Source organism: Magallana gigas, chromosome 9 (genome assembly GCF_963853765.1).
Source record: "Magallana gigas chromosome 9, xbMagGiga1.1, whole genome shotgun sequence".
Taxonomy (NCBI): Eukaryota; Metazoa; Mollusca; class Bivalvia; order Ostreida; family Ostreidae; genus Magallana; species Magallana gigas.
Genome location: NC_088861.1, coordinates 32580891 through 32602068, shown reverse-complemented (window position 1 = coordinate 32602068; position 21178 = coordinate 32580891). Strand labels below are relative to the sequence as shown.

Below are 21178 nucleotides of genomic sequence, written 5' to 3'. Positions count from 1 at the left end.
GATTTTTCATTTGAAGTACCCCTTTAGCTTTCATGGTTTCAATCACAGCTAAAAATAAAAGTCTGTTTAAAATTTGAATTGCAACAAACATGAAAATGTTCAGAGGGTGCGCGAGGTTTTAAAGTGGCTTTCGAAGGATTAAAGATGTCTGATTTTCCTATTATATAAATCTTTGTAACAAATATGTTTCAGTTCCTGTGAATGTTTCCAAGTAAAATACCAGTATTATATTGTGTCAATATTTTTTAATTATACTTTCTTGACAAGCATGTGTATTTTTGGTAAAAATAGTCCGAATGTTTCGGAAACAATATCTTGTGACAGACTGTAAGTATCGTAAATAGACATTAGTACAACCAATTCACACAATACATTTACATTCATTTCAGATTCAACATCAATAATTTCAAATTCCCTGCATTAGTCATTCCCATCCTTACAATGCGTACATCTTTCGCAAGGCGGTTGATATTAATAACTCTTTAGTTGTGTTCCCGTCACGGTTTAAGCAGTCTGGCAGTCAATCGTTCTTCTATACTTTCTGAGTTTCTTCTCTCTAACCATATGTTAAGTTATGAAAAAGAAGTTACACATGTCTTGAAATAAATGGTCAACTTTGAGGTCCTTTTAAAGAAATATGTCGCAAATTGCTGTATATAGCTGCTCCTCGAAGATGAAGACAGTGTGGTGACGATTACTTCTCACCGACAGTCACTGAAGACGTTGTGTAGTTGCATAAGAAGTTTAAATCCAATAACTTCAAAAAGTATGATTGACACAAAATGGGCGTGTCTTATAGCATAACCGAAAAAACGGTACTGGCTGCGCTGCGTAGTAACACATAGCATGGGCTACATAAAAAATAGTGGTTCTAAAATAATGTTGTTTCAAATATATACAAACTGGAAATAATATAAATATAAGTAATCATTCTCTGAAGATTATGAGGTGATAATTTCGGTCGGAGCGTGGTCAAATCTATTATAAAGTTACAATTAGCACAGTTTTTTTAGAAAGCTTTAAGCAAAAAAACAGTGACGATCATCATATGCAAAACTATTAAAATTTATGTCAAATATTTCAACAGTACACAGTATTTACTTTAACAACCTTTAGATAGTTAGTTATAGTTATCCGAAAGTTGAGCAATATTTTGTGCTCCGTAAATTAAAAGTATTTTTTTTTTGTGGTTTTATGTACATGCATGTACATAAACTATCTGTCAACCTTGCTGTGGCGCTACCTGTACACGATTCTGCAGCTCCTTAAACGGAGTTTCTTCAAGCCTCAAAAGCAGTGAAGTTAGTTTTCCCAGAGAATAACATAGCGGGATCCATCAAAACATCTTTCTACATACATCCATAGTTTTCCTGTATATAAAATAACAATAACTTTATATAAACCTTGGCACAGTAAAACATTTTGTGAAGGCCTTAAAATTGACTAATCAAATGGAGTTACTCAGGATTTGTGACTTGTTTTTTATTTTAGTATTTTACTTAGAAAATTGCATTTGTGTTTTACTATGCGAAAATTGAAATCGACAAAAATCTGACAATTTTAATAAAGTTTGTGTTAAGATTGTAGCATATTTGTTTACTTAAAATAGGTGTTTTTTATTACCAAACACATTTACATTTTTTTATCGAGAAAAATTAATATCAGTGAAATAAAATTATATAAAGAGTTTTTTGACAACATTGCCTCTCCTACTGATTTCAACACTGTCAGGTATACAAAATTTTAATGTACATGTATGAATATAAGCAAGTCTTGAAATGATATATGTATCTGAAAAAGTATCTGAATTTGTAAGATAGAATATCTTCAAAAGCTGTCCTAATTCATGATTGAATAACATTATTTGGAGTTACGAAAGCTGACGATGATGTGTATGGTAATGCAAAGGAGGGAAGTAGGAATTTGTGTTTTCGCGATTTCGTGCTTTCGCCTAATGTGAGTTGTTTAAGGTGATATGGGACATCTGTCGATATAAATGTGAATTAACGTGCATTTAAAAAATATTTTCACTGGATAAGAATTTTAAATTTTATAATAATTAACTAAATACGTTTAAAAGGGTAAAAATGTTAAAATTACCAGCGGGATTCGTAATCATGACTTACATATTCGTGATGAACCCGCTAACCCACAGCGCCACGCTGTTAGGTGAAAACTTTAGGAAAGAAACGTTTTGTAAAACTACACTTTATTTCATTTTGATAAATGGTACGTCACAACGTGTCCCATACCACCTTAAAGTTGTGATGGTGCGACAAAGATGTGTAACTGTAAACAGTTGCTTATGAGTTCCAAGATCATTCAACCAACGGTGAGAGCCAGGCAAGGGTGTTTCTAAACAATTTTTCCTGAACCTGCTGCATCCCCTGCCACCCCCTCCACAAGATGCAGTAGTTGTTTGAGCTCAAAAATAGAAAAAAATGTTACATATGTACCTGAACCTTAACCGATGAACTCTTTTTACATAATGAATTATTAAATTTTTTGACCAGTGACTACAGCAAATTTTTATACGACGCAAACGTCTACTTGAGTTCAATGAAACAACATCCATGATAGGGCGGAATAGTGTGGAGAAAATTCACTCTACTACCGTTGTGACGTACAAGTGTTAGTTTCGGTTTCGTATGTGCACGCATTCATGATAGGCGCGCTTGATTTTTCAAATAAGTTTACACCGTGTCTACACTTTGAAACTCAATTACACTAGTGTAGCGGTTTTTTTTGGTGTACATCAGGTATATTTCTATATTAAGCGAGGGGCGTGTGCTGCAGATGTAGCACGGACACCAAAATGGTGGATGAGTAACTTGACAAATAATTTTAGGTAATATTAATAAGGGTAAAGACTGAGTAACATACAAGTTGTCTTTTATATATTGTATTAACATTTATATTGAGAAAAAAGCCTCATGTCGTCGCTGAATATTAGATCCTTTACTAAATTTTGCTTCTTCTGCCATATTATACATGTACTTCCTTAAACAGCACCATTAAAATGTACATGCAAGTGTACATGATATACAATACAAAAATGTACACTGGTGTTCGTGCAAATCAAATAAGCCCAAATATTTTCATAAACAAAGTTTAACAGGTTGGGACCAATCGCCCAAATGGGATGTAATATCCTTTTTGGGATATAATAGTTTAAATAGGATACAAATTTTAAGTGCAAAAAATATTTTTTTAATATAAATCCGCATTAGAATACATGTAATGCAACAACTTTTGGCAAACAACTTTTTCTTGAACCGTACTGTTACGGAGATGTATCCCTTAGTATATCTAAAACTTCTTGGGACGGTATTGGTGCAGTATCGGAAGTTATACTTTATCTATTTCTTATTTTTATTTTTTTTTTGTACTGAAAAGGGGAATATATAGTTCCCGTTTGGCGTAATCATTCGGATTCATTCCTCAATATGGTTACTGTGCCCAACCTGTATATGAAATGCATTTTTGTCTTCCGAGTTCGCAATTACTAACTGTAACTGTTTCATACATACCCAATTATGTGTGATTTTCCGGCGTATTTTTGCAGAATAAACAGTATGACAAGTCCTTGAGAATTTTCCTTGATAAAATGACATTGCAAGCTATAGGATTTTATATATAATATACGTACCAGTTCAGTCAAATCGCATTCCCTGTTAAATAAACTAGATATATAATTTCAATTCATGATGCTGGTGTTAAATATATACATTTGCATTCCGCCTACCTAGAACTTTCATACAGTTTTTACTCGATAAATAATGTAGCTTTTGTCACAAAACTCTGCAAAATTGACTTTCGATTTTCTATCATCTCGATCATTGATTTTAACGCGCACGTGGAATTAATGTCAAAACTAAGAAAAATAAGTACATTTTCAACTTATGCATCCGACGTTCTAAAAATTTTCTAAATCCTGAATTCTGCCTCATCAACAAAATCTTGCACATTGATCAATTATACTTAGGTTATAGAAAAGTTTTAATATATTGTCAATGATCAATACGTTTTTACCTAATTCAGGAAGGTCTGTAAATCTGCGGGGTTTTTTTCCAGCATATACATGTGCTTCTTCAAACCTTATGTCACAATGAATACACGTACGTGAGATTTGTTGATGACAGCCTAAATACAGATGTTGTATTGTTAAATTCCAAAATTCCAGAGAAGGCAATCGTGGCGAAGTTAAACTTTTCAAGGTTAAACGTGTCATCTTGCATTGCTGTATGACCGACATATATAAATATGCGCAATAGACTTTTAAACTTTCCATAATATATGTCCGTGTGCATTCATTAAAAAATATTGCCTATCCCAAGCTAGCATTATAAGTAAGTTAAGCTATTTGAGACCGGCACATTCTTATCAGGAAACGATACGTTCATTGACCCGGCCTTGGCAGACAGCTGTAAATCAGTAGTACAAGTACATGTATTGTGTAATTTACAGAGATTTGATATTTACCTATGTATCATAAATATGCATTTTACAACCTTTGGAATGGATATTTTGATAAAGTCTTTTTGCATGGACGAAATATATAGATATGAAGGTATAGATCTCATGATATACAAATTTATGATAATTTTTGTTCCTATTGTCCTTTCTGATATATTTCATTTGATTTGGTAGTCATGTTGTATATTTGATTTGATAAAATGAAATATATCAGAAAGGACACTATGGTGGTGAAAAACATGTTTGTCCGGATTGCCAATCGATCGGCCTAGATTGTATATCACGCATTTAAAGAAACCCCTAAAATGTAAAAAGCTGATTGATTTTTTGTTACAATGTTCATATCTTACCTCCGTATATAAGATCCATTCCTTTTCATATTTGTCCTTTTTTTATGTGCAATCCTAGCCAAACAATTGAATATGAACTTTCCTGATATCGAACGGCTATCAATTACAGAACTCCCGTAGTCTGGTTTTCAGCCCTACTTTTATTATTATCTATTCAAGGGTGTACTGTGGAATAATCAATTTTCGTGGGGGCCAATTTTCGTGGATTCCTGAAATTTTATAGGTTCGTGGGGACGTAATTTCGTGTATTTTCTTATACCTACAAAACGAAGTACAATTGTATGACTTTATAGCCCTAATATATAATTCGTGGAGGATGTTAATTCGTGGATGAGAGGTACCCACGAAATCCATGACAATTGAGCCACCACGAAATCTAATGATTCCACAGTATATATTAGCAATACTTATCTTTCAACTTCCATACCTGTGAAGCCATATGTCTGTCAATCTGTACAGCTTTGAAAAGTTATTCTAAAAGTCTCTCTCAAAAGGCTTCTTTTATCAACAAATGAAATAAACAAGCGCGGGGCGTGTACTTGGAAATTTGTGCATTGAATATTTAAAAATATTTTCATTTTCACCTGTCTTTGTCTGTGATAACATTACAAATCAATTTTGAACCCTAAAACCGAATAACATCAAAAAATATGAGTGACACAAAATGGGCGTGTCTTATAGCAAAACCGAAAAACGGTAATGGCTGCACGGCGCGCGTAGTAATACATTGCATGTGCTAAATAAAAAAAGTAGTGGTTTTGAAATGTTTTCTTTTCGCACACAAAATGATTGAATATTAAAATGAGCATGTAAAGGTTACCATTTAAAATAAAATTTATAGAAAAATATCTTAATATGCAATTTAAATATTTTATATAAACGGCTCGTCTGCTGATGAATAGATTTCTTATAATGATCGTCTGCTGATCACTTCATTTTTTATTTCGATCGAATGCAGCCACCATGAACGACGATATATCAGATGCATTAAAATATGGCGATTTTGAAGTATTTAGTGGGGATAATTATGAAGCCCTCCTGCCAGAATTAAAATTAGAAGGTTTTGATTCTGATTTTGACAATTTTCTATCCGAAATAATCGATTCGGACTTCGATATAACATTAACCCAACAGGCATTTGCCGATTTGAAAAAATCCGATGATCCCGGGTTGCCAGCCCCAGAAACGCCAACAAGTACTCGTTTTGCCAAGCTTTCCGACGACGAAATTAAAGGATTTCAGGAACTCACACAATCAAAGGCTACAAAACAAAGCACCAAATGGGGTTTAAAGATTCTTACAGGTACGCTTCTTTTTTTTTTAAAAAGTGAATATTAGTAAGCAGCAATTAAACGCAAACAAAAACAGCCCATATTATGCAGTTACAGTTCTTTCTCAAATGACTGTCAAAACATGGATATCATTGTGCGTTTTCTATTACAGATTGGCATATTGAAACGTTTGGAGTCCCTCTAGATATGGCTGAGATTTGCGAGGAGGATCTGGCGAAAAAACTCAGTCGCTTTTACTGTGAAGCAAAACCCCAAAACCCGAAAAAGGAGCATACCTCCGAATATCATAAAAATACCATGAAAGCAATCAGAGCCGCCATAAACAGGCATTTATCCGACATCGGTCGAAATATAGACATTGTAAACGATAAAGCATTCAAAACTGCAAATAAAAGTTTGACCGGTCTCATGAAGCATAGAATGGTCACTGGAACTTCTCGCCCTACAACTCATAAGGAGATCATTCACAAATCAGATTTACAGAAAATTTCTGCTTACCTGGAGAGTGCATATTCTTCTCCAGTCAATCTGCGACTTGCAATGTGGTACATCATCGCGATACATTTTGTGTCTCGTGGTCTTGAATTCCATCATCAGCTTCGGGTAGATTCCTTCGATTTCAAAGTTGACGAAGAAGGCTCCATATATGCTTGTTTGAAGCATGAAACAAAACAAAAAAACTATCAAGGGGGCATTCACAAACTTGAAGCACTGAACGACAAAAGAATGTATGAAACTGGAAACGAAACTTGTCCTGTGAAGATGTTGAAGTTCTTCTTGTCTAAAACGGACCCAAATGCGTCTCATCTTTTCAATAAATGCGTGAAAGATGCCATTTCTTACCCGAAAGATTGCAACATATGGTACACAGCCGATCCCATGAAAAAGCGATCATATGTTAATTTCCTTCCGGATATTTGCAAGGCCGCCGGGTGCAAAGGTTACACAGCTCACTGTCTAAGAGCGACAGCAATTCAGGCCATGAACGACGCTGGATTTGAAGCAAGACACATCATGTACTTCTCCGGGCATCGCAACGAAGCTTCCATACGTAGCTATAATCGTGAACTGTCTTCTACCCCAAAAAAAAGTGCGAGTGCAACTTTATCTACAATAACCACCGCAAGTGTCAAAATAAATGATCCATCTGAAGATTCATGTGTAATTTCCGGCCAACAATCACAGAATCTTCAAATCGTTCCCTATAATTCTGAAAATTCCAACTTACCTGTCAAAAATGAACTTAATTGTTCCACCATGTCCGACTCGAGCATTAAATCTGGAGTTTTGAATAACTCCCGCTTTGAGAACTGTTCAATTACCATCAAGTACAATCTCGACTGAGGTGTAGATCGACCGCCTTACCGCGCAGGAGGAAAGTACCTTCCGCTATCACGAAATAAACACTCTAGTTATTTACTATTTTGCAACTACACACATTTGTTTTTAAAAATCAAATGATATTTGATTTGATATTTTGTTGTATCGACTTAATAAATTTGCAAATTTGACTCTTCAATACATGTCTGTGAGTTTTCATGTACAACACACGTGTGATGCAAGTGTCAAATGACGTATTCCTGGGGCGCCAGTGGGGTTTGCATAATTATACGAAAGAAAACAACGGTAAAAATGTTATAATTATTAGATCTTTAATCGTGCACATTAGAAATAATATAAATATAAGTAATAAGGAATCATTCTTTGAATATTATGAGGTGATAATTTCGGTCGGAGCGTGGTCAAATCTATCATAAAGCCCTTCGGGCTTTAATTGATTTGACCACGCCCCGACCGAAATTATCACCTCATAATACTCAAAGAATGATTCCTTATTCCTTATAAAAAACCGGACACAAAAAAAAAGATTATAAATTAAACTAAAGAACTCATTATAGCTCTAGTGGGAATTGAAAAGTCACCCTCGCAGCGTGGTCGCGCCGACCAGAAAGCACGGGAAATGTTAACTGTGGCATCATACAAAACAACAAGTCGTCAAAAATGATAATAAATAAAGTAATTTCTGATTGTTATGAGTATAATTAAACATGGCCATCAATTACATATAGATAACAAAACATTTTTAACAATAGAGAATAATAGAAAAGTAAATATAGAGAGTTACTTCAATTAAGGGATTACGCAATGTAATTAAAATTAGACCTTTCATCTCGCTCTCTGTTATATATGGATACCGCTCGTGAAAGGATCTAACGCAACCCCGTTCAGGTCACGTTCTGGTGACCCCGTGTCATGACCTTACTTAATAAAAAAATGACCAATGAAAATGCTTGTTTCTTTATCCAGTTCGATATATCAATCCAAAATGGCGTCGTACGAGAAAGTGGTTCAGTTGTTTAAAGTAGAATTAAAAGATAAGCAGAAAGAGATACTAGACTCGATTCTTGGTAAGCGACATACGTTAGCTGTCCTTCCTACTGGATATGGGAAGTCTCTTCCCTACCAGATGTTCATTCCTGCGATGAGAGAGCGACTTGGTGAACGCGAAGAGACGCCGAAGGTGGTAGTTTGCTGTCCTCTTGTGGCTTTGATGGAGGATCAAGTCAACCGTCTGAACGGTGTTGCAGGCCTCATAGTAGAGTACAAAGGTATTTAAGAGAGATTTCATTCATTAGCCGATTATAAAAACAAAACAAACATAAATTTAAGCATGTAGATTTGCGATAGCAATAGACGGTACATCAAGAGTTTTAAGATGGTGTACATATGATATTTGCGTGCCAAAAAGTATGTGAATTTAGATTTCGCCCCTACTTTTTTCATTAAAAACAATACATCTACTTAATAAAACGTTTTAGTCCTTCTTTGTCAAATTTGAAGAAACTTGCTGATTATAGCAGATCTTTAAAAACTGATCATGGGGTAATTCTACCCACTCTGTAACAAATCTTTACATTGACATGCTGAAAATGCTATCATACTTTGGTATGTACAGCGTTGACTTATTTCACAATCGCACTGCAATGATTTACAGGTTGTTGTAGTATTTTTACACATTTGACATATTTGACTTATTGAATATAAATTATTGAATAGGTAATTCCGCAGAGGGAGATGAGAGAATAAAAGCAGGGGACGTTGACATCATCTTTGCCTCGCCTGAAGCGCTTGTTGGAGATCTCCAGTGGCGTTCTCATATACAGAAGCTGAATGTTGGCCTCCTGGTTATAGATGAATTTCATACAATTGCTACGTGGTAATTATTTTCCACTCCCTGTTTTTACAACTCTACACTTTTACAAAAATTAGACATTTCATCACGCTCTTTTTTCCATGCCTAAGTTGTAGCCAGAACTATAATATCTTACCATGGTAAATTGTGTTAATCATTTAACATAAACAAAATTAATGGGGCACCTATTCTTTAGGCACCATAATGCGTGTATACCTATAAATGTAGTTAAACATGCTTGTTACATTCAAATAGATCTTGATGATACAAAAATTATAGTTTCATAAGGAAACTTTTTAACTCTTTCATATCTTCATAACTGTTACAGTAAATGATTGAATTATTGCTGTTAATAGCTTTTCTTTAAATTAGGGGTGGTGATGAAACCGATGAAGAAGAAGTTGTTTTCCGAAGATGGTTTCGCCATGTTGGGGAATTTCGCACCTTACACCCATCTGCCACCGTTTTGGCGTTGAGTGCTACATGCACTACACAGATCAAGAACAGGGTCATGAAAGTAATGTGCCTGAAGTCAAGTGATATTAACTTTGTTTCGGTGTCTCCGGACAAACCTAACATCAAATTATGTGTTAAGAAGATAGATCATGATATTGCATCTGTCATGTATTGGTTAGTATCTGCTGCTAATTCAATTATTTTACCAAAAAATTTTATATATTGCAAATCCATTGCAGATGTTGCTAATGTGTTTCATTATTTGCATTCTGAGTTTGATAACAAAAGTCAAATAGAAATGTTACACTCTGAGACTCCATCTGAAAAAAAGAAATTTATTATAGAACAACTTTCAAGGTCTGATAGTGAAGTGAATATAATTGTCGCTACATCAGCATTAGGAATGGGTATTGATATTGCATATTGTCATTCAGTTATTTTGTATTGTCCTCCTACAAGCATTGTTGACTTTGTACAAGAATTAGGTAGGGTTGGGAGAGATGGTCAGCCATTATCTGCCATCATTTTGTATAGTTCCCAACATAAAAGACATGTTGACAAAGATGTTAGACAATTTTTAGATAATAAAGATTGTAGAAGGAGGAATCTATTGTCTCATTTTTTAGAAGAGTTAACCAACTGTATTCAAAATGAGTCTCATGTTTGTTGCGATATATGTGAGGTTAAGTGCAATTGTGGTAGGTGTGAAAAGATCGAGCTAGAAACCTTACTTGAGATTAATGAATGTGTTAAATGTGAGGATGTGGTGGAAGATAGTGACACTGATACTTTTGTATTACAATGAAGATGAATTATCAGATGATGGTTTTTATGCTTCATTAGATGATACGGGTATTTATGATAATGTATTTGGCCATTTTGTTACTTCATATATATGTTACTTTTGTGTAGAATGCATGCATTTATTTTTTTATTTGTAAAATATAAACTTTCTTGGTTGTTCCATGCAGTCTTAATTGACTTCATTTGTGTTATTAACTCACTCATGCATTTATACATATGTTGTATGATCTGTTGCTGTGGACTTAACTGTATTGGATTGTTCACATGATACATGTACTTTGACAATGCATTAAATGTGAATAGGTAAACATGATTTAGCTGTGAAAGGAACAACAGACAATTTTTAAATGTCTAAGCCTCTTTTGAGTTTTTACTTTCATCGATACATTGAAAGTAAAGAATTTTTCAGATATGTAATCGTTTTTCAACTTTGATAATGGAAATGTTCCAATCTTATTTTGTCATAAATCAGATTTCTTTATAGTTTTTAATAAATGTAAACATATATTCAAATGCTTTTGTTGCCATTTTGAAATACTGGATTACATCTTGTGTCAAAAGTCTTTGGGTGCCTGGGCTGTGTTTTACAAAAGAACTTATCCTACAAATAACTGAATGCTCAGTAATCACAAACTAATCAATGGTCATTTTAATGGCTGTTAATTATAGAAATCAAATAATTGTAAATTAATGTTTTTTATATGAATCTTACTCATCAAAGATCATTCCATGCGACTTAAAATATTTACGGCTTTGTCGTAAGTTCTTTTGTAAAACACAGTTCAGGTATAATAAAGAAAGAATACACTACAGATTTTCAAAATAATTACCGACAAGAAAATGTAAAGCTGCAATTATTTAATATATATTTAAAGGAAATGTAAAATATGAAAGAAAAAATGGTATGTTCTCAAAAAATTGTGGGATTAGTAATTCGGATTTCTAAGTCTACTGAATGGAATCAATTGCTTATATCTCCTGATCAAGGTAGGAAGATTGTGATAGGTTTCATAAGAAGGGTCCATATTGCTCGCCAAACCCTTGCAGTCCAATTTTCGACTCGTCTTTATAGTTTTTAATAAATGTAAACATATATTCAAATGCTTTAATATCCTTGAATTCCTTCATTACTTTGCGTACGTCGGCTTTGTATTCTGGGAGACGATGAAAGCATTTTCGTCTATTAATTTGAGAAATAATGTCAAACTGGTTTGCAAAATTAATGAGATGTGGAAATTCTTAACATTGAGATATAATGCTTGTTTTGGTTTGATGACCCTTCACAAGTTCTTTGCTGTCTCTGTTCAGCATTTCTAGGTACTCGTCTAGAGCCATATTGTTGTTCTTGCCTCCCTGAATATTAATGCTTCTGTTGTAAATTAACCTCTGGCATTGTTCACTCGATAACGTTTCTTTTGTTAGAGTTGTTAGATGAACACATCCTATGGCGTATTTTGTTTTGTTAGTTTTATTGAAGATTGGCAATTCATACTTTGCAGAGCGAACTGATCTTGCCCCATCTCCCATATCTATTGAAGTATCCAGGTTTTTCAGTAAGCACACAAATTTGAAGATCAGCATAATGTGGTTGTAGAGCTGATCCTCATTTTCTGGATTACTTTTCCTAGATGTCTTACTTGTCACAGTATGTTGATGAAGAAGTTTCTCATGCAATTTTACGCTGTTTAGTTGTACAAAGGATTTTGGGCAGAAGTGACATTGAAAGCGATCATCGTTATCACTTGCTACAAAGTAGTTCTCAATGTGGTCTGGATCATCAAGCACACTCCTAAGTTGTTCGAACATGTCTTCTTTGTTTTCAAACATGTACTTCTTCACAATCCTGCAGCAGATTTCATTCAGCCAACTGATTTTGTCTTCATCAGTCTTCTCTTGAAAATCACTTTGTAACAATTGATCTTCATCCTCTACATTCATTTCCTGCATGAACAAGGAGCAACATAATGCATCAAATACTACATAATAGAGTAGTTTGTGCGCACGGAATGAATTTTTCACTTTTCCTTTTACATTCTTTGCGTTCAACAGGATTTTAAAATAGTTTAAAATAGTACATAGTTCCTCTTTCTGCTGACGATTCCTGCTTAAACGTTGACTTGCAAATAGCCTAAAAAGAAAAGAATTTTATATAGTTTACTGCAATTAAAGCTGTCTTACTCCGGTCATGTACATAAAATAAATGAGAGCAAGAAATATTTTAGGGGCATAATCATAATAAAATTATTTGAGCATTATTATTAATTACAGGTATGATTTCACACAAGAAATAAATGCAATCTGTTTTTTATTGAGGTCAATTTAACTTTAAAAAATTTCACAGGAAATCAGCATGATAAAAAATGACAATCGTACTTCAAAACAAATCAAATTCCCATAAACGTTCCTCAAGAAAATTCATCATGCGATGCCAATCCTCAATCTTTGATATAAAACCTTGTAGTTTTCCCTTGGAAGTTTCTGCATTTTCCATTGCTCGTTGCGCTCCTTGAACACGCTCATTTGTTACCTGTCTCCTAGAAATTATAAGTCAATAGAAACTTATACATGTATAGGTCACACTGCGTTTTTCTCAAGATATGTAAATTGCATTGAAAATTTTACTACACAATTCTCCAAAGAAGACTTCATCAATTACTTCATCACCATCAAGGGGTACATATTTCTCTGTCAAAAACTTCAACAGCTTGATCACCTCTTGATTCTTTGTCTCATTGCAGTCAAAAAGACCCAAAGGAAACTATAACAGACATTAACATTATATGTTAAATGTGCATACTGAATATGAGAAGGCTTTAATTATGTTTGACTATATTTTAAATTACTGGTACCCAGTTTTGTGTTATAAGAAGTTTTCAAATATTTAAAAATCACTGAAATTACCTTAGACATTTTAGAGTGGAAAATTCTATTTGACCTCAACTAACAGAGTACGCTTAATCTGAAAGATTCATATATACTCTCTTACCTGTTGAGTTTTCATGCCAACTTTATCGCTGTGATCATGCTGCAAATGCATTGGATATAGGTCAGCCATGGCTTTTTTGATCTGTTCTAAATTCAGGACAACTGATGTTGCAACCAGAAAAGTTAATTCCTGGATTAAGATTTCTTGTTCTTTCAGGGATGGTATGTAATCACTGATAGAAAGTCTTTTTCCTGCTTCATGTCTAGGTGTAGGGATAATCCTATCAACAACTGCTATGATATGAAACAAATGCAGAGATAAGGTCTTACACTGACTGGTTCTATATGATGGCACAATGTTCTTATCCCAGTTATCTCCAATTAACTCATACTTCTGTTTACTGTAGACGTATTTTTTTTCCACGGGGTCATGATTCCGCGGAATCGTAATATCAATTTAATCCGCGGGTAAACATTTACGGGGATTCTTTGAATGAAAAAAAAATCATTTGAATAAATATTATTAAATTTAGTTCTGAGCGATTTTCATTACCTAGACTTTGTCCAACTTTGGACTTAAAATGTAAGAACTGTTCACAGTGAACAGTAATTATCGGTTGTGCACTTGTCGGTAGTCATTAGTTAGCCGTCAAGATGTTATGACGCCAGCTAAAATCGTCTTGTGAAACACCACATGATAATTATTTAAATTATGAGTTGATCAGTTTTATCCATTAAAGGTCAGAGCACAAAGGGATCTAAAATTGCAGTAAAAACACGTGTCTTAGCCTCAGTTAATTTGGTCATTGAAAGACAGACCTGCTTGAGGCTATTTGTCGTCTGACACGTGCCGTTATCTCAAGCTGGGAGAATTTTAAATTTCATGCAAGTAAATTTACAGAAAATTCAATTCTTTAAGAGATTAAATTATTTATTATGTGAATTCTCAATACAAATTTGTTTGACAGTTTGCATGGATAAAAACGATATACATTGGGTACACGTATATGCAAGTGTTAAATAATGTAGAAACTTCCGATTATCCTTATTCATGTAATGCAATTTCAAAATTCTATTCCAAAATGCACTTTAAGTACACTGGGAAAAAATTCCGCGAAAAATTTGTTCCCGCGTTCATAGCGTAAATTAATACCACGCGGACAAAAGTACGTCTACAGTATCTCCATTTGCCCATTTCCCTTTCAAACTCAGTATCTCGCTATCAAGGTGTTCTTCCCACGACAAAAGTTTGTTCTGGATAGCGTGGTGATGTACAGATATCTATCTTGGACAGTCTCTCAATATCCTACAATAGTTAATGTTTAATTACTCATAACATTTTTAAAATCTGATAGTTAGCCTTAGATAAACTTTTGTGGTTTTGTTACTTTCTTAATTAGACATGTAGCTGATTGTTTGCATGGATGCACATTGTTATTGCATTATGCATATAATGTACATATCAATATTTAATATAACACTTTGTTTGCTTTCAATCATGGCACTGGAAACATTACAAAGTAATCTAATGATAAGATATGTACCCTGACTGTACATCCTCCATGTGCCAAAATCAGTCCTATCTGGTAATGTAGATTAGACATTTCTTGGAATCTGCCATGTACTCCTGACGCAAAAGTATAAAGTATGCAGAGCTGTTTCTTTGGCGTGGGTGTAATTGTAGGGTTGCAGTGTTAGGAGCCTGAATTTGAATTTCCTTGCGAAAGTCGTCCCACGTGAAGTTGAATAAACCTTAATAACTTGTATCTTGGAGAATACTACCAGTTCCTCTTTTGCACAGTCCTTCACACTCTCTGTTGATTAGTTTTGATGCTACTGTTGCTATAGATGTTGGATGTGATCTGCATATGATTTCAAGAATACAGTTAATAATAACATTTTGATTTCTATAAACTTCTCTACAGATTTGTTTCATGACATCATCTCTGACAAATGCTGATTTTTCTCCACTAGGGTAATGCACTGTCAACTACACTGACAAAAATTTAAATTAAATCACAATTCTTTTATAAATCATGTTTTTTCTCTTTGTATATTTGATAAAGTATTAAAACAACATATTTCTAATTTCATTTGTATCTTTCAATATGGTTCGTGGAAACAATAGTTCACTGGAAGCTCAAACAAGCAAACAACCCAGTTTCCTTAAACTTAAATTCCATAACAAAAAACTAAACACAAACATCACCTAAAAAGGCCATTAATATACACTATGTTCCTAGCAACTAAGTGATTGAAATTTAATATCAGGCGCGCAGGTGCTTTAACAAGTGCGTACACGTCATTCATAAAGAAAGAGGAATTCAGAGAAGAGAGAGAGAGAGAGAGAGAGAGAGAGAGAGAGAGAGAGAGAGAGAGAGAGAGAGAGAGAGAGAGAGAGAGATTATTATTATTTGGAGTAAAAAGAATTTGTTCATTTTAAATCTATATTCAGCAAGTATGTGCAATCAAATTAAAAGTCTTTTATTGAATCATTGCCAAAAAATCGTCCAAAATTTAAGAGAAAACATACTAGCCTAGATATATAGTGCAGCAGTTAATTCGTGTTATACTGTTTATCCAGACCATAAATTTGATGAGTAAATGAGCTAAGGGTTGCAAAAATATCTAATATTCTTTTGTTTTTAAAAAGTTGATAAAAAGATTATGTCGTGGACGACTATACAAGATTTTTAATACATTTCCTCCGAGATAAAACTAAAAATTATATTAAACAAAACAAATAGTATATTAATATCTTTTTTTACTGATATTACCAACTTGGAGAATTTAAAAATCACATCTTATTAAGATTTAAGGTCTCCTTGAAACATTTACAATACCACATGCACTATAGAACAATTTAATAAATTTTTAAAAAAAAGTATTTTCTGATGATAAACCATTATAAACAATACTAATATTTAAATGACTCCTTTGTTGAGCCATCTCAAACTGGGAAACTTTTTTCAGTGCTACGCATTTGCTAGAGAAAAGGGATGAAGCATGATATCTTTTGCAGGAAAATGACTTAAAATTTTGGTAAATCCCCAGAATCCCCGGCCATTTCATGCGTACACTTCATTTCCATTCTAGCTATGCACCTGAATATCACAAACTGTTTAATAAAATTGGCCTTCTTTCTTAAGATTCTGCTTGGTATATGTGCAGTTAATTCTATTCATACTTGTAAACTTCAGATCATAATAGCCCTTTTAAATACAAGATACCAGTCAAAGAAAGTTATTAACAAAACATAAAACAAAAACATAAAACATACATGTAACTGTACATATTCCGGTATATGCAAATGTAAAATTTGATTGATAAGTCATAACAGTTTCTCAATGGAAACAAACTATATGCAGATCTAAATAGGAGCAACACAATTTAACTTTAAATCATATGTTTGTCATAAAATATCAATACTGCGTAAGGCAGAAAATGGTTGTAAAATTCACTATAAGTTATGAAGCCAATTCAGAGATAGATTGCCAAATGGTTAAATGCTACCATCATTTATAATCCTTAACAGACATGTAATCTCTTCTTACTACTAAATTTAAACTAAATCAAATTCAATGTTAAAAATAAGTCATGTAAAATCTGAAAATAACATTTGTTAACAAAAAACAAAAACCAAAAATATGTAAACCGACTCAAAACCAACTTTATGCAAACATTTGGCACCTTGACTTCGTCTACATATTCAGAAGTACTCATATCCTTGTTCGCATTTTCAATAACTTTGCTAAAGCCAAGAGATCTTCTTGCAGTTTTGGTTTCTTGATCAGATGGCCCTATAGCTGATACTATCCAACAAACACACATAATAAGTTATCAAATAATGTAACTCTAAAGAACTTTCTTTTAGATACACCTTGGGAATGTGCAGAATTGAAATATGAGTTCATCTGAAAGTTTTATGTTTGTACAAGTACCTAATACATACCAGCATTCAAGCTTTTGTCAGCTAACATCCCTGTGGAATGTGGGTCTTGAATCTAAAAAAATGAAAGAACATTGCTTGCATTTGTATCTATTAAACTTAAAAGCTTTATTTATCTACCTTTTAGGATTCACTTAACTGCTATAAATGATTTATCCATCACTCATTTAGAGACATACATTTCTTCTTTATTAAAGCATATTATATATATTACTTGCAAAGCATTTTACCTGTACAATGCCCGGAAGTTCCCTCAGAGAGATGTATGACGACTCTGAAAAGTTATTTCATATCTTTTTTTAAAGTCATTCTACCATTTTTGAAACTTACGAGTATATCTTATCCAACGAAAGTGCCTTTCTGTCTTTTAAAATTGTTGATGGTAACTCACTACATTAAATTAAGACTTTCACTTCTCAATTCTTAAAATGGCAATTAAATGATCCGTTCAGAATCATCATGAAAATAATCTTTCGATGAAGATGACACTAATGCCAAATCAATTAAAAATGTAAAAACAATTACTCAATTACATTAATTTACATTTTACCTTTCCTGATCTGGAAAACAAAATAAAGAAATAAATTGCATTGTTATACCTTCAGGCTTTGGCAACGAGGGTCTGTGTTGACATGTAGATAGAGTGTGAATCTCATGGGTCGGTACAATCCCTTCACAAATATGACCTGACTTGGCTTCTCACAGGTACAGTTGCCTGTCAAAGTACATTGAATAATGTAAGAATTTGGTAAATGCACATTTATCATGTTTATTTAAAGTATAAAATGCTTACAACTTCCTTAACCAGAAAATTCAATGTTTTACAAAACTTTAATTTAATGAATATATCTTAAATGGAACAAAAAATGGAATTTACCATGAGTATCATCAATCGCTTTTTCGTGAATAAAAGTTTTTTTAAACGAGTGGTTGTTACCTGCGGAGATCTGAGTAGCCTTTTCTTCCTAGACCCAGGTGTCTTAGACATATTCCGTTTCATATTCTCTTCGAACTGAGATATTATAGCTGAAATCTCCTTCCGGTACTTAATTATTTTTTCAACTTTTGAGAAACATTTCGTGCACACACCGTCAGTATTGTCGGGTATTGTTGTCACTTGATTGATTGCAGCACGCTTCTCTTCGCTTAAACGGAGTTTTAATTTCGAAAACTTCTTAACAGTGGACTTGCCGTTCTCGTCAATTTCTTTTACTATAAAAGAAAATCCACATAGGCAGCATATGTTTGTGGAGCTGTATACCTTTCGCGGTGTCATGGACGCCGCCATCTTTGTTTATACGCAGCCGACTGTCACACCGAACATTTCATAGGCGATACGCTGATTGGTTGGAGCAAAAGGTCACCAGAACGTGACCTGAACGGGGTTGCGTTAGATCCTTTCACGAGCGGTATCCATATGTAACAGAGAGCGAGATGAAAGGTCTAATTTTAATTAGATTGCGGATTACGTAGATCAACTGTGAGTCAATTAAGGGTGTCTGGATCAGAGTCACTCAACGCCAGTGACAGGGGAAAAGGTGTCATGTCCATGGGGAACATTTCACACGGTGATATTTGCCTCTTCCTCCCAAATGAACACGTCCCCGTGTTCCGAAGAAGCGTAGTGTTGTGGAACCTGGTACTTGTTCCTCCTCGGCCAATTGCTGGTAGACTCGAACCGTCTGTGAGCATGAGTCGAATTAACCGCAGCTTTACGAAAGTGTCCCCTTGAATCACTTTTCTTTGCATTTTCATTTAGTTCTTCCTCTGTTTCACGTATTATTCTGCTTAGGTGTTGTATTTGTTCTTCCAGCTGCTGAATTTCTTTGTCTCGCTTCTGTAATTCAGCCAGCACTACAAAATGGCGGTTTTCGAAGAACTTTGCTTCTGCAGTTTGGTGGTCATTATCTTCACGCAAAATGTTTATTTTCCGTTCGCATCATCCAGCTGATTCTTAATAAGCTCTTCACAAAATTGAGAATCTTGAATCTTGGAAAAAGGAAGTTCTGCCACTAGTAAGGTTTTTTCGTTGAAATATGTAAATGTGCTGTGAAATATACAGTGTATATGTTGTGTATATGTCCATAAGGAATCTAAATCATTGATTGGTAAGAAATTTAATTTGCGCACCACAAACTAGTGTTGATATATATCACGTGATTGCGATCAGCTGTTGTCTGCTTGAGTAGGTCAATTCAAAACTTGTGTATTTTTGTCATATTTTCTCAATTTCTTTGCCCATAAACTTTATTTTTTTAGTAATTTTTTATACAATCAATAGTCGCGTTTCGACTTCATCCGGAAAGTCCGTTTTTATTTGCTTTTTATCGCACCGATCACGTGATTTACAGAAAATGTTCAGCAGGGGTAATTCCGGTAAAAATTGTTTACAATAGTTACCAAATGTCGTCTGAAACAAAATCCTATTTTTGTGTTGCGGAGGGATGTAATTCTGATGAGAGAAAAAGAGGAAGATATGGTTACATGAAAGATGTACGATTTTACCCCATTTCAACCCAGAAAAAAGCGCCTGCACTAAGAAAACGCTGGCTGGACCTTTTGAGAAGAGAAAATTACGAGCCAAAGAGAAACCACTGAGTATGCTCTCTTCATTTTAAGGAAGGCAGACCAACAGAAAATCATCCATACCCAGAGCTCTTTGCATAAAATAATTTTAAAGGAAAGTCTGAAGGTTTGTTTTGGTTTTGATTGCTAAAACATCCAAACGTTGGTATCATGATTCATCAATTTCATGGATGTATATCGAGTGTCTTGTGTTAATATCAAGATATATTGTCTAAAAACCTGCATCAAATTAGATGGAAAATGCTAATTATTTATGGTATATTGTAGGATTAAATAAAAAAAGAGAACTGTTTGAGCTTTGAACATTTTAATAAGGTGTTGAGCATTTACAATATAAAGACAAGGATGCTTATATATAAGTCTTGAATGCTTATAATTTGTTATATTTAGATGCGTTCAACAACTTCAATATCTAAGAGGGAACGGTGTATGGTAAAACACACTAAGTTTGAAATCTCAGTTCCTCCCCCAGTGGATTCCCTGGCTGCCAGTGAAAGTGTACTTGTATGTAAGATTATTTGCTGATATAAAATTAAGTAGCAAAACTTGTACACAAATATTTTTCATTGTAGATAAATAAAAATACTAGTATTTCTGATTATTTAAAATGTACTTTTAAAAGCATGATTTCATTTATTTTTTAATTAAGGTCTTCCGTTTCCGCTCGCCTGGACCCGAAAATTGAGATTAAAAAAACGTCGTGAATTTTCGTGCTTTTCTTTCTTTATCTCTTTTCTGGAAAATATTTTGGTAAAACATGTAATGTAAAAAACGTTCAAATTTACAAGACCTTTCATTTGATACCAAGAAAAAGGGGCTGGCACCTTATATTAGGGACCTAGAGGGATCTAAAATCTTTTATCTCTAGCTCTTTACCAAGGGATATTTTGTAATATATTATAGAAGCTAATATGTTTATCTTACAGTTATGAAGCCCGACAGCATAACGATTTTTTCATGTGTTAAGTAATTAGGGGTTTTAAGGGGTCAAAAGTCCAAAACTTTGATCACCTTTACCTCCAAATGGAAAAATATTTTGAAATGCAGTATAAAAAAAAAGATGCTCAAAATGATGTATAATTTAACAAAATGCAACCTTAAAATTCTGGTTCAGCGGCCCCAAAAAGGATATAAGGGACCGGCCCCT

The 21178-nt window shown here is 33.9% G+C and overlaps 2 protein-coding genes across 2 annotated transcripts; both read left to right on the top strand.

The window, feature by feature from the left end:
• The first annotated feature begins 5789 nt into the window (after positions 1-5789).
• On the top strand, positions 5790-7710 carry LOC105323495 (uncharacterized). Its single transcript, XM_034464324.2, has 2 exons — positions 5790-6129; positions 6270-7710. Exons 1-2 carry the CDS (start codon positions 5790-5792, stop codon positions 7460-7462), a joined length of 1533 nt encoding a protein of 510 aa, XP_034320215.2. The 3' UTR covers positions 7463-7710.
• Positions 7711-8284: 574 nt separating this feature from the next.
• On the top strand, positions 8285-11005 carry LOC136271756 (ATP-dependent DNA helicase RecQ-like). Its single transcript, XM_066072190.1, has 3 exons — positions 8285-8727; positions 9176-9335; positions 9684-11005. Exons 1-3 carry the CDS (start codon positions 8400-8402, stop codon positions 10570-10572), a joined length of 1377 nt encoding a protein of 458 aa, XP_065928262.1. The 5' UTR covers positions 8285-8399; the 3' UTR covers positions 10573-11005.
• The last annotated feature ends 10173 nt before the right edge of the window (positions 11006-21178 follow it).

Excerpts from the sequence above, each read along its gene's own strand:
- LOC105323495 (XM_034464324.2), top strand. The coding sequence starts at position 5,790 with ATGAACGACGATATATCAGATGCATTAAAATATGGCGATTTTGAAGTA. Across the intron at positions 6,130-6,269 it reads GGGTTTAAAGATTCTTACAG|ATTGGCATATTGAAACGTTT; the intron begins GTACGCTTCTTT and ends TTTCTATTACAG.
- LOC136271756 (XM_066072190.1), top strand. The coding sequence starts at position 8,400 with ATGAAAATGCTTGTTTCTTTATCCAGTTCGATATATCAATCCAAAATG. Across the intron at positions 8,728-9,175 it reads CCTCATAGTAGAGTACAAAG|GTAATTCCGCAGAGGGAGAT; the intron begins GTATTTAAGAGA and ends ATTATTGAATAG. Across the intron at positions 9,336-9,683 it reads TTTCATACAATTGCTACGTG|GGGTGGTGATGAAACCGATG; the intron begins GTAATTATTTTC and ends TCTTTAAATTAG.